Here is a 13452-nt window from a genome sequence, read left to right as displayed (position 1 = left end):
TGATTGATATATTTGGCAGCTCCCACATTTGGGGCGTATATATTGAGGATTGTTAAGTCCTCTTGTTGGATAGATCCTTTAAGTATGATATAGTGTCCCTCTTCATCTCTCACTACAGTCTTCGGGGTAAATTTTAGTTTATCTGATATGAGAATGGCTACCCCTGCTTTCTTTTGAGGACCATTCGAATGGTAAATGGTTCTCCAACCTTTTATTTTCAGGCTGTAGGTGTCCTTCTGTCTAAAATGAGTCTCTTGTAGACAGCAAATAGATGGGTCCTGCTTTTTTATCCAGTCTGAAACCCTGCGCCTTTTGATGGGGTCATTAAGCCCGTTCACGTTCAGAGTTACTGTTGAAAGGTATGAGTTTAAAAAAAAAAAAAAAAGAAGAAAGGTATGAGTTTAGTGTCATCATGATATCTATTCAGTCCTTGTTTTTGTGGATTGTTCCACTGGACTTCTTCTTAAAGGGGAATTTTAAGAGTCCCCCTTAAAATTTCTTGCAGAGCTGGTTTGGAGGTCACATATTCTTTCAGTTCCTGCCTGTCTTGGAAGCTCTTTATCTCTCCTTCCATTCTGAATGAGAGCCCTGCTGGATAAAGTATTCTTGGTTGCATGTTCTTCTCATTTAGGACCCTGAATATATCCTGCCAGCCCTTTCTGGCCTGCCAGGTCTCTGTGGAGAGGTCTGCTGTTACCCTAATACTCCTCCCCATAAAAGTCAAGGATTTCTTGTCTCTTGCTGCTTTAAGGATCTTCTCTTTATCTTTGGAATTTGCAAGCTTCACTATTAAATGTCGAGGTGTTCAACGGTTTTTATTGATTTTAGGGGGGGGGGGGTCTCTCTATTTCCTGGATCTGAATGCCTGTTTCCCTTCCCAGATTAGGAAAGTTTTCAGCTATGATTTGTTCAAATACATATTCTGGCCCTCTGGCCCTTTTGGCGCCCTCAGGAACCCCAATTAAATGTAGGTTTTTCTTCCTCAGGCTGTTGTTTATTTCCCTTAATCTATCCTCATGGTCTTTTAATTGTCTCTTTTTTCCTCAGTTTCCCTCTTTGCCATCAACTTGTCTTCTCTGTCACTCACTCGTTCTTCCACCTCGTTAATCCTCATCGTTAGGACTTCTGGTTTGGATTGCATCTCATTCAGTTGATTTTTAATTTCTGCCTGATTGGATCTAAATTCTGCAGTCATGAAGTCTCTTGAGTCCTTTATGCTTTTTTCTAGAGCCACCAGTAGCTGTATAATAGTGCTTCTGAATTGGTTTTCTGACATTGAATTGTAATCCAGATTTTGTAACTCTGTGGGAGAGAGGACTGTTTCTGATTCTTTCTTTTGAGGTGAGGTTTTCCTTCTAGTCATTTTGCTCAGTGCAGAGTGGCCAAAAACAAGTTGTATTGGGAAAAGGAGAAAAAGAGAGGAGAGAAAGAAGGAAAGAAAAGAGAAAAAGAAAAAAGGAAGACAAAAAGAGAAGAAAAAGAGAAAAAGAAAGGAAAAAAAGGGTGGGGGAAGCAAACAGAAATAAAAAAAAAAAAAAAAAAAACCACGGGGGAGTATCTTCTGATTCTGTATACTTTAAATCCCTTGACTTCCCTGGAACTAGTCCGTCTAGCTGGTCTCCTGGGGGAGGGGCCTGCTGTGCTGATTTTCAGGTGTTAGCACTTGGGGGAGCTGCTCTGCCCCCTGCCTGGTGCAGGGCTCAGTGGGGGTTGTTTACCCCGTGAGGCCCCAGGAGGAACAACCCCAGTGGCGGGGCCAGCTCTAGAGCCCCGGATTCAGCTCCCGCAGTAGCTCCGGAGCTCTCCGTCTGCAGGGCCTGGAGGCTCCGGGTGGGGCCGCTGATCTGCTCAGCTTGGGGCAGGAGCGTCCTTGCTGTCCTGGGCCCTCCCCCCCCCCCCCCGGCCTCTGCCTGTCCCGCGGGAGGCTGGATCCTGGGCTGTGTCCCGGCGCCCTGGGCTCCGGGGCCTGCGCTGTTGGATTCGCGCTCCCTCCCCGCAGCCCCCTCAGCGGAGCTGCCCCTGAGCCCCCCCGAGCTGCTCCTGCCCTGTAGCCCCCTCCGCGGAGCCGCCGCCCGAGCCCCCCCGAGCTGCTCCCGCCCCGCAGCCCCCTCCCGGAGCCGCCCCCGAGCCCCCCCGAGCTGCTCCCGCCCCGCAGCCCCCTCCGCGGAGCCGCCCCCGAGCCCCCCCGAGCTGCTCCCGCCCCGCAGCCCCCTCCCCGGAGCCGCCCCCGAGCCCCTCTGAGCTGCTCCGGGCCCCGCCGTGCGCGCTGCAGCCCTTAGGGAGCTCGGCGCACTCTCCCGGGGCGCAGGTGTCTGTTAGTGTCCCCGGGAGCCCGAGCGCATCCCCGCCCTCCTGGGTCCTGCTCCAACTCCCTGCGAGCCCCTTTCCGCCCGGGAAGGTCGGTGCAGCTCCTGCTTCTCCGGGACGGGGCTCTCCTGTCCTGGGGACACTCGCCCCGGCCTCAGTCCAGCTCCTCGCAGGCCCCTCCCCCTTGGAGGCCTTTTGTTTCTTTATTTCTTTTTCCCCGTCTTCCTACCTTGATAGAAGCGCGAACTCTTCTCACTGTAGCATTCCAGCTGTTCTCTCTTTAAATCTCAGGCCAAATTCATGGATTTTCAGGGTGATTTGAAGGTTATCTAGGTAATTTGGTGGGGACAGGTGACTTGGGGACCCTACTCTTCCACCATCTTGCCCCTCCTCCTAACTCAGTTTATAAAAAAGTTTAGTCATTCATCCTCTGATTTGAGGCAAACTAATCACCATGCATTTTTTAAAAATATTTTATTTATTTAGTTGAGAGAGAGAAGTGGAGAGGGGAGGGGAGCAGGGAGGGAAGGCGAGGAAGGGAGAAAGAATGAATCCTAAGCAGACTCCATGCTGAGCACAGCTGACAGGGGACTCAATCTCAGGACCCTAAGGTCATGACCCGAGCTGAAACCAAGTGTCAGACACAACTGACTGAGCCACCCAAGCACCCCCACCATACTCCTTTTACATGGTTATCTGCCAAAACACAAAATGCTTTTTTCCCTTTTCTCATACAGAATTGGTGGCCCCTTCATCTGACCTTTGTGATTTGCCAAGGATACCTATCCTGTGTGTCTTCTTCACCCTCCCTATTATCACCCTCTTTATGTGGTCATGAGCACACAGTGGATGGCCATTCGAGAAGTACTGATTGTTTTATCTTTATATTATTTCCTTATCATTACTCATAGCTTGATTTTGATCTCAACCTCTTTTTATTTAAAATGAGATTTTGGGGGGTGGGGTACCACTGTTTATTGGAGATTTCCCATGGCTCATTTGAACTTAACTGTATTTACTTCTTTTTTTTTTTTTTTTTTTTTTTTTTTTTTTTTAGTGTAGATTCTCTTGGGGTTTTTTTATTTTATTTAAATTCAGTTTGCCAACATATAACACCCAGAGCTCATCTCATCTCATCATGTGCCCTCCTTAATGCCTGTCACTCAGTCACCCTATCCCTCCACCCCCTCCCTTCCTGCAACCCTTTTTTCCCCCCAGAGTTAGGGGTCTCTCATGGTTGTCTCCCTCTCTAATTTTTCCCACTCAGTTTCCCTCCCTTCCCTTGGGATCCTTTTCACTATTTCTTATTATGCCCTGTATGAGTGAAAGCATATGATAATTATCTTTCTCTGTTTGACTTACTTCACTCAGCATAATACCCTCTGGTTCCATCCACATCAATGTAAATGGTGGGTATTCATCCTTTCTGATGGCTGAGTAATATTCCATTGTATACATAGACCACATCTTTATCCATTCATCTTTCGATGGACAGTGAGGCTGCTTCCACAGTTTGGTTACTGTGGACATTTCTGCTATGAACATTGGAGTGCAGGTTTCCGGTGTTTCACTACATCAGTATCTTTACAGTATACCCAGTAGTCCAATTGCGGAGTCACAGGGTAGCTCTATTTACAATGACACTTTTGTTGCACAAATTCTGTCTGCATTGGACCTGATGCCCCATGGTAGGCTGTGCCACCCCAGACCTAAAGGGGGCAGGGTTAAGCGCCCTCCCCCAGCCCGCTGCTGTGCCATCCCCCGATGTGGGTCCCCAGGCCCTCCAGGGCCCTCTCTCCTTATTCTCCACACTTGGGTCTGGATGTGTCCAAAATACATCCATTCAATTCAGCTGCCTTTTAAGCAACATGTTACCAGTTTTCTCACCTCATCTAAAGAAGGAGACATCACTTATTTTAACCCTGGTGGTTCCTGAATGATGCAGGACTATATGTGTACTCTCCTTCCCATGCCCAGTGAATTGCACTTTGTTGCCAGATTTAGGTCCTGGTTCTTTCCAGTGCTGGATGCTCTTGTTAGTGGTGTGCCAGTCACTAGCCTTCCCGTGTTTGAGCTGTTTGAGCACTTGCGATTTTGCCAATTAGCATTTCCCATGTTTTCTGGTTCTTGTGCCCTTCAGAGGCCTTTCCTTCTAAAAAAGAAAAAAAAGCCAAGGACTTCTGTCTTCTTTAAATATTTAACTTGTCCTTCCTGGAGTTGTAAGCAACTTTTTAAAATCTTGCTCAAATTTGTGCTTACAGATCAGGATAGGGGTTAGCGTGGTGGGTTCTAGAGCCAGACTCCCCTGGCTTAGAAATGTAGCAGAAAATCTCTGACAGGACAGGACAAAATTTAAGCCTCACCAAGAATCAAAACCATCTCAGCAGACCCTCTTAAGATGGAAGTGTGATCCAGCTGAACCTGAAGCTCCTGGCACAGGTGGCTGGGGCAGAAAGATGAGTGATGTTAAAACAGCGCAAAGCCAAAAGTCCATCAGCAGGCTGGGCTCAAGCCTCCTGTGAGCTGTGTGACCTTCTCAGTGTCCCCAGTCCTCAGTTCCATCTTTAGCATGATGATAATGGTAATTTTCTCATAGGGTGGTTCTGAAGAGCACATGGGTAAATACATAGACTTTAGAACAGTATCCAGTATGTATTATGATATAACTGCTGGTCACAATTTAAGTTACGCAAAAATAATAGAATGTGACAGACATTAAAAGTTGTATCAATAAAGTAGGAGGAGAAAAAAGGGTTGGATATAAGCACAATTAGAGATGCAGGAAATGGGCAGGCAGGGAATAAGCTGCCAAGGATTACATGAAGCTGCTACAGAAAATATGCATGAAGCATGGGACTGGTGCTCTGAACATACCTACCTGTGTCCGCAGCCCATGGTAAACCATCTAGATGGAGTGTGCCCATCCCATTCTGAAAGCCTGGGTGCCAATGAAGGGTCTGCTACATTCATTGCTTAGTGATTTCATGTGAATTTTGGGTAAATGGAAATGCAGTCTGCATGTAGGGCCCAGAACTCAGAAAAAATACCAGAACCCACTGATGGAATGTGGAAGGACAGAGGCCATGTGCAGCCCTGAGGAGGGCTTTCTGCACTTCCCAAACCCAGTGAGGTGGGACAGTCTCTCATCAGTTTTGCTTTATCATTTTTGTTTGCATTCAGCACCTTTTAGCCACCTCTAGAACTTCACAGCATGGGCAGATAGATCATTTTAGTAACCCACGTTTCAGAAACAGCTGTGTCTAATCAAATGTATTTGGCACCCTATTCCAGAAGCCTCAGAATAAATGCATACCTGGGGATAGCTGGGAAACAAGCCTCTGCTTCTGCAGGCCCTCACTCTCTACAGAAAGTATACTGCATTCTCAGGGTATCTGTGGCATTTTCCTTCCAAGAGCCTTAACTTCTGCTTTTGGAAATTTAGCTCTGAAACCTCATCATGCAGAGAAAACAGGACTCAATTATTTAAGAAGTAGATGTTAAAAAAAACTTTTTTGCAGTTAAATTGACTATATGCTCTCCAGAGTCAGCTGGTGCAGTTAATGGACTTGTGCCCCCATTGGGTGAACCGAGCATGGCCCCTGGGCCTTAGAGCCTCTTTGGAGCTGGGTTTTGATCTTGGAGGGTTTTAGTTTCCAGCTGGGATCAAGCTGGTAATCTGGCAAGCTTCCTGGTAGCCCTGACTTTCCTCCTCCCTCCACCTCCCTGGCTGTAATCGCAGACCACCTGAGCCAGGGCCAGAGCCACACCTCGGGGGGTTCGGGGGGATCCGAGATCTCTATTCCCATTGAGTCACAATCCTAAGGGGCCCAGACCAGCATCACTACCAGGTAAGGTAACTGGGACTCCGAATGAAATCCTGGGACTGGAAAGCTCACACTGCAGTGTGTTCTCTGGGATCCCATGCGTGTGACAGACAAATAAATATGTAGTCCAGATAGTGATGCTGACTTGGGGAACAGGAACGTGCCTCATTTACACACCCAGAGAAGGGGGTTATTTCCCAGGTCACTTGTCATGCCCAGTGGGAGCTAAACCACAGTCTCACTGGCTGTCGCTCTGGGCTCCAGGCTGTGGTCCTTCTTCATGGCTCCAGTTCAAGGTCCTGCACTGCGGGCCATGGGCACAGAGTCATGTCCCTGCTCCAGAGAGTACACGCTAGGTAGGAGGGAACATCGAAGCTGGGAAAACCCTCATATTAACATGCCACACACAGATGATGTGAGTGCAGTGCAGGAGTTCCAGTGGAGGGTGACAGTGACATGCAGCCTCTCGGGGCTGAGGAACCTGGGGTTTAGTCCAGGACCTATGGGAAGCCTCTGTGGTTTGCACATGTGTGTCCCCTGTTTTAAAACCTGGCTTGGGGGATCCCTGGGTGGCGCAGCGGTTTGGCGCCTGCCTTTGGCCCAGGGCGCGATCCTGGAGACCCGGGATCGAGTCCCACGTCGGGCTCCCGGTGCATGGAGCCTGCTTCTCTCTCTGCCTGTGTCTCTGCCTCTCTCTCTCTCTCTCTCTCTCTCTCTTTCTCTCTGTGACTATCATAAAGAAAGAAAGAAAGAAAAAAATATTAAAACCTGGCTTGGAAAAAAAAAAAAAAAAAACCTGGCTTGGGGTGCTTTGGGATGGTGTCAAGAAGTCCTAGAGACCAGCAGTGGGCTCAGTGGATGTGCTTGGTGGATGGGGTTGGCAGGCCCTGCGGCCAACTGTAGACGCAGGAGGAGGACACAGAGGCATCCCCTCACCGGCTCAAGTTTTGATGTGAGCAACCAAGTGGTAGTGGCCCCTGACATGGGGTGCATGGGAGAAAAGCTGGTGGCTGGGGTGGGGATGTGGGACTCAGAGGCCGGTGTGTCTGACAGTCATCTGCCTTCACATGTTTTCATCAGATGTTGAAATGAAGCAGGTGCTCTGGAGGGAGAGGTGACATATGTCATGGCCCCAGGAATGCCCAAGGTTCCCCAGGCGCCACTGCCCCTGCATCCACTGCTGTGGGGCTTATGAGAACCCGAAAGCATTGCCAGGCCCAGGGCATTTCATCATTATATTAGAATATGTCCAAAACACTGCTTATTTGAGGGAAACTTTCTTTTAGACGTAACAAATAAAAAATATTGAGGCACCCAGCTGTCTCTGTCAGAAGAGCATGTAACCCTTGATCTTGGGGTTGTGAGTTTGAGCCCCATGCTGGGTATAGAGATTACTAAAAGAAATTAAAAAAAAAAGTTTTTGTGAAATGTCCCACTCTTTACTTTTTTTACCTGAACCGTCAGACCCTTGTTTAATTTTGCCCTGATTCTAGTGACATGACCGAAGACAAGTTGCTTAGCCTCAGCCTGGTCAGTGACACACAGAAAACCTCACTGGTGCTTACAGGGGGTGCACAGGCATAGCTGTGTGTGAGGGAGGCTTCCAGTTCTGCTCCTTCCTGCTCACCAGAGCTAGAGACAGAATCCTCCTGGGGGAGCCCTGTTAAGTCAGAATGGAGGTGAGTAGGGGACCGGTGATGCCAGTGCTCTGTCACCAGGCCTGCATAGCCGAGGCTGGCAAGATTTGGGGGAGCGGGGTGCTGCAGATGCCATTGCTGACCTGAACTGGCCTGAGAACACAGTTCCTATCAGACCTGTTGCCCCAGGACGCCCTGGCCTGTGAAGCTAGCAGCTGACTCCATGGCAGCCACTGAGCTCTGCCCTGAGCCAGCTCCTGGCCAGTGGAGCTTCCAGTAAACAGGAAAAGATGAATGCACAGGCTCTTTTTGTCTGTCAGCCGGGAGCTCCCAGAGCTGTCTCTGGGAGTAGTTGCTGCTTTTGAGGGGAAGGGGTAATAGAGTAGCTGCTAACAGATTTCAGATTGGGCAGGAATGTAATCCACTGGTTGTGGTTTCCTGAGTGCTGTGAATAGAAGGATCCCAGAGCTGATTGTGGGTTCAGCCAGAGAGTCTCTGCGACCAGTCCAGGAGGGGGTAGGGGCCATCTCAGGTCTGTAGAAAGCACTGCAGGTCTCAGGAAGCATTTCTGTGCGTCTCTGCAGGGAAAAATGGGTCCAGTTCTACATCCTTTCTTATGTTCAGCTGTGCATTTGGACAACACACTTAGTGATTAGGCTCCTCCTATAAATATTATTAATAGTGATGCAAGTCAGTCTATGCTTTTTAAAGAGCTATCTGGAGCATGAGTGTTTTAATGAGTCAGGAATTGGGGAAGATTTCATTCTCTTCATTCTGATGCTTTTTGTAGGGAAGAAGTCAGCGCTATTATCCTGCTTGTATTTTTAGTAAGGTTTTAATTTAAGAATCCCTAAAGAAGCCAAGGTATTTTTTGTTTTTTGTTTTTGAAAGGGTTATGTTGCCCCCTTCCCACTACATCTCCCCAGGCAGGGCTGCTAAAAAGCAAAAGAAGTAGGCCCCAGCTACAGACCAACGAGTTCCTGTAGAGGCCTGAGTCTGCATTTAAGAGACTCTCCAGATTCTTAAGTGGCCATAGGACCAAACCGTCAATCAGGGTTCTTTCAGATTAGGAAGTCTGTGCTTCTGGAGTTCATTCTGCCAATGCTCGTCATCTGCCCCGAATAGAGGAGGAAGTGGGGAGCAGACTGGGTTGGGGCCCAGCCCCTTGGCACCTCTGCACCAGGAGGGTGGGGTACTTCTTCACTGAGTTCATGACAGCAGCTGGAGGGGATCTAGATCTGTGAGCAGTGCACAGTATCTGGGTTTCCTGAGAGAAGCTGCCTCAAGACACTGTGGCTTCTGACTCCGTCATTCAGGAGGATTGGCAGAGGTCTGCCCATTTGCACAGGACAGGTCTGGGTGTCACTCGCTGGTCTCAAAACCAGTTTAAGTCTCCCTCTGTGGCAAGCAGGCTGCTGCAGCTTGTTTCTTCTAAACTGCTTGGGTGTTTCTCTGGGCTTGGGCCACAGGTTTGAAGTTCTGCTTCTGCCACTGGCTCAGCATGTCCAGAGAGGAGGGCAGGAGACCCAGGGAGACAAGCCAGGCCTCTGCTGCCCTCAAGCCAGGGTGCTCAGTCCTGCACTGGCAAAAGGTTGGGGAGCACAGGCCTTCCCGCCCACCGTGGGCCCAGTTTTCTGTGGAGGGCACCAAGCTCCAGGAGGCAGATCAGGCCCTGTGGGACCTACCACTGAGGCAAAGGGCTGTAGGCAGGCTCAGCCCAACCCATCAGATGGAGGGGCCTGGTCAGTGCACTTGTAGGGACAGGTACTCCTGGGCAGACTGCTCCTGCTGCCTGGGCTGGGGCATGAGCAGGTGGTGGGGTCCCTGGCCATCATTCCAACCTTTGCGACCAGCAGCACAGCCAGTGCAGACAGCCACAACCTCCCAGACATCCCTCGCGCTCAGGAGCCACCCTGAGCAGGTAGGGAGGTGGTTCTGAACCACTCCCCTGGCCTGAGTGAAGCTCCCACCTTGAGCCAGGTCGATCAAGGGAGGGTTCCATCTGACAGTCTAGCTGCTGTGGAGCAGGATGCCACTCCCAGGAGGTCTGCACCTCTGGAGTGCTTCACCTGCTGGCAAGCGGCTCCCAACAGTAGCCAAGCTCATCATGTGACAGCAGGCTGCACCCTGCAGGGGGCCTTACAGACCCCTTTGGATGGAAACCCATTTTGATTTTCCTCCCCATGTGGAATGCTGAGGAAGCAAGGCTAGAAGATTCCATGACAAGCTAGGGACTATTTTATCCTCATTATAGTTCTAGTTTAGTTAAATTTATTTAGCCTTTAAATTTCTTATAGTTACTGTCAAATTAGGAAATAAATTCATATTCTTTCATAAAAAGACATTTTAAAAGGTCTCGTAAGTATTAAATGACACCAGCTGGAAGAATCTATGGTGAATCCGGGCTGAAATAATAACAGTTTTCCCGTTTGGGGATAGCTCACACCAGCAGTGAACAGGGAAAGTGGGCTCACAAGGGGACAGGAAGTAGCAGCAGAAGAGGGATCAAATGCCAAACATGACTTCTAGGGGATTCTCAGGTGGCCTGGCAGTCCTGCTTCTGCAGGTCTGTGAACCAAATAAACCCATCAGCCTCATGCTGGCAGGTGAGGTTGTACAGATATTGTGACTGTGAGTCCTTCGGCCCACCTCAGCTCCCATGCCCACATATCATGTACTAGGTCGGCCTGCTGCAATGCTCTGTCCCACACAAGAAGAGCTCACTCCCACCTGTCCCCTTCCCCATTAAGAGCCATCCCCTAAATCCTGTGTCCGTGTGGACCAGCAAAAGCCCGGCAGGCCCCTCCCCAGCCCATAGGGTGAGCGGTGGCCCTCAAGCTCCCAGCACTGTGCCCCTTGTGGTGGACAGGCCAGGCTCTGAGCAAGGAACCATCTGCAGTGAAATGGGGTCGTCCGAGATGCTGCAGATGGAAAGGATCCTCACAAGGGGAAATCGGGTTGAAGTAGAAGACAGATTATAGACTATGAACAGGACTCCTCTTAAGGAAACAGGGAGAGTGTGGCATTGGTGTCCAGCCTGGTGTGGTGCTTGGAGCTTCCGGGGGCGGGGGTGGGGGGGGGGGCCAGCCAGATACCTGGAACACCAGCAGTGTTTGTGCTCAGAGTCTTGTTTTTCCCATCAGTAAATAACTGTTATCAAAAATCAGTGTGTGGAAAAAAAAAATCAGTGTGTGTATTTTAAGCCAAATTCCAAAGGAGTTATTAATTTTTTTCAACAAACAGGCAGAGCTAGAGTGATGTTTTCCATCACCCATGGGACAGAGGGGGCTGGGAGCTATGGGGGCCTAGGGGACTGTCCAGGGTAGGGGGCTCAGGACTGGGAGCAGCGGGACCTCCCCCACAAAGGCTGCCTTGTCCTTGGGTGTAGGCTCCTTCTGACCCTTCCCACTTGGCCTGGCCCTCAGGGGGACTTCATAGGATGTCCCCAGTGGTACTGGACGGCTCGATGGCTCGGGATGGTCCTATGGCTGTAGGGACAGAGGGCTGGTGAAATGTCTGCTGTTTCGGTGTAGCTGCTCTGGGCCAGGGACTTCATGCACAGTGACCCCCCCCCCCCAAAGCCACCGTGCAAAATGTACAGTGGCTCCCACTATGCAGATGTGGAAACAAAGAGGCTCATAGAGGTCAGCTTTCCAGAGTCACCAAGTTACAGAGACAGAGCAAGAACTTGGCCCCAAGTCAGTACTCCAGGCCCCCTACTCTGTCCTTTCCCCTCCCCTTGCCCTAGGGATCCAGGGAGAAGGACATTCCAGCTGCCTCGAGTTTCTGTATCTGTAGAATCCCCAGTGCACTAGTAGGTTCACACAACAGGACATTCCCAGCCCAGTCCTCCTGGCTCCCATCTCATCAGGGTCGGAAGCCCGGGCTCTGCACTCTCAGGAAGCCTCAGGCAGTGTCAAGAGTGCGCCGGCTCCTCCTCAGGGTTCAGTGTGCTCTGATGGAGCTCAAGGGACACCATCACCCAGGGAGCCTGGGCCACCATCTGGGGGCCACCACTCAGGCTTGCATGGCTCACCCACTATTGTGTTCTCTCAACAGCAAATGAAGCTCATGGCCCAGAACCTGAAGGAGGAATCACAGGAAAGCAGTAAGAAGGAGGCCTAAGCGCCCGCCCAGGCTGCCTGGAGTGAGGGCGGAGGGGCACCTGGAGCAACAAAGTGGCCCCTGAACCCTGACCCCATGCAGGGCCACAGGAAAGGATGCCACGTGGTAGGCACCCTCCTCCATGTGCAGTGTCCTGGTGAGGGCCAGGGGACAGGGTGGCCAAGACCTGGCCCTTCCTGGGCCCCCAGTCGGCCCATGCCTTCCCGCCCCTGCCCAGGCCCTGTTTGTCACTGCTGCAGCTGTCTGACCTCGCCCCAGAGCCTTGCTCGCGGGGACCACCACTCTCCATTCACCTCTCACAGCAACGGGCCCTTCCATGGGCTGGGCAGCTGGGCAGGGTGTGAACCCCCCAGACACACACACACACACCCCACCCCCGGAGCTGGTCTGGGGCTTCCTGCTGAGCCTCACTTGAGAGGGAGGGTGTGTGTGCCTCCAGGCAGTGTTGCCAGCACCTGGACAGCTCTAAATGCCTCTTTCCTGTTCTGTTTTGCAGTATGTTAACAGACCCTTTTCTCAACAAAAAACAGAGTAACTGAGCTATTAAAGGCAACACTTACCTCTCTGACTCCTACTTACTGGACGGGGACTGAAACTCCCTCCCTTCTGAGATGAACCCTGGGTTGGGTCATTGAAGGGGAACCGTAGAGGTGGGGAGCTGAGAACCTCAGCTTGAGGCTGGGCACCTGTGTGCCACTTCCAAAGCCTGTGGCCTGGGCCTGGGCAGTACTCAAGAGGTTCTGCTCTCACTGGAGCCTGTCCCCTCAAGGGGCCTGGCATGGGCCACTGGGGCTGCTTTCATGCCCATGGCACCAGGCCAAGGGCCAGCTGCCTCCCCTGCACCCTGATCCCAGGAAGAGGACAAGGGCCCCTGCCCAGGGGTGTCATCTGCCATGAGGCTGCACCCACATCTTTCACAGGCACGTGGGTGCTATCTCGAGCTCAGGCTGCTGCCCTGGCCTCAGTCTGACCACGAGGACCCCCCAGGAGGGCAGAGCCTGGCGTTGGTCTCCTGCCAGCTGCCAAGCTCCGCTTGGTGCGGCAGCCCCCGCCCCCCGCTGTCCCTCACAGCCGGGCCACTGCGGACCTGTGGTCCCTTCTTCCTTCCACTGGGGAAGAGCAGCCAGGAGGGCCGGGGACCTTCCACTTGTAGACGCGTCTGAGTTGGGGGCCCTCCCTCCGTGTCAGGGCGGGGATGGCCTCAGCGGGGCACGCTGGGAGCCCGACTCCCACCCTCGTCTGCCCCCGGGGTCGTGGGCTTGGTCCGCGGAGGCCCTGGCCCCGTCACCTCAGGGCGTTGGTGCTCGGTGGATGGATGGATGCCTTCGGAACGCGGTGCTGTTCGGGCGGGCCGCTGGGCGGCTCCGCCGGGCCCGGGCCTGTGCGGCGGGGAAGCGGCCGGGGAAGGGGGTGGCGCCCGCGCCCTCGGTGCCCTCGGTGCCACCGCGGAGGCCCAGCTGGAGCAGGGGCGCGGCCCGGTGCTGAGGGGCTGCCCCCGCCCCCCCAGCCGGGGTCCTCATCCCGCCTCGGGCCTCCTGGTGTTCCCGGGGATGCCCCTG

The 13452-nt window shown here is 52.0% G+C and overlaps 1 protein-coding gene across 3 annotated transcripts in view; it reads left to right on the top strand.

Annotated features, from left to right (window-relative positions):
* Positions 1 to 12454, top strand: part of ANO10 (anoctamin 10) — a 228650-nt gene extending 216196 nt beyond the window's left edge. For all 3 annotated transcript variants that reach the window (XM_072793564.1, XM_072793563.1, XM_072793562.1), the window contains one exon: positions 11828 to 12454. In XM_072793564.1, the coding sequence (XP_072649665.1) occupies positions 11828 to 11893 (66 nt within the window). In that variant the 3' untranslated portion in view covers positions 11894 to 12454. The remainder of the gene's footprint in view (positions 1 to 11827) is intronic.
* The last annotated feature ends 998 nt before the right edge of the window (positions 12455 to 13452 follow it).

Source organism: Canis lupus, chromosome 22 (assembly GCF_048164855.1).
Source record: "Canis lupus baileyi chromosome 22, mCanLup2.hap1, whole genome shotgun sequence".
Classification (NCBI taxonomy): Eukaryota; Metazoa; Chordata; class Mammalia; order Carnivora; family Canidae; genus Canis; species Canis lupus.
Note: the sequence above shows the minus strand (reverse complement) of the source record. Positions and strands in the feature narration are given on the sequence as shown.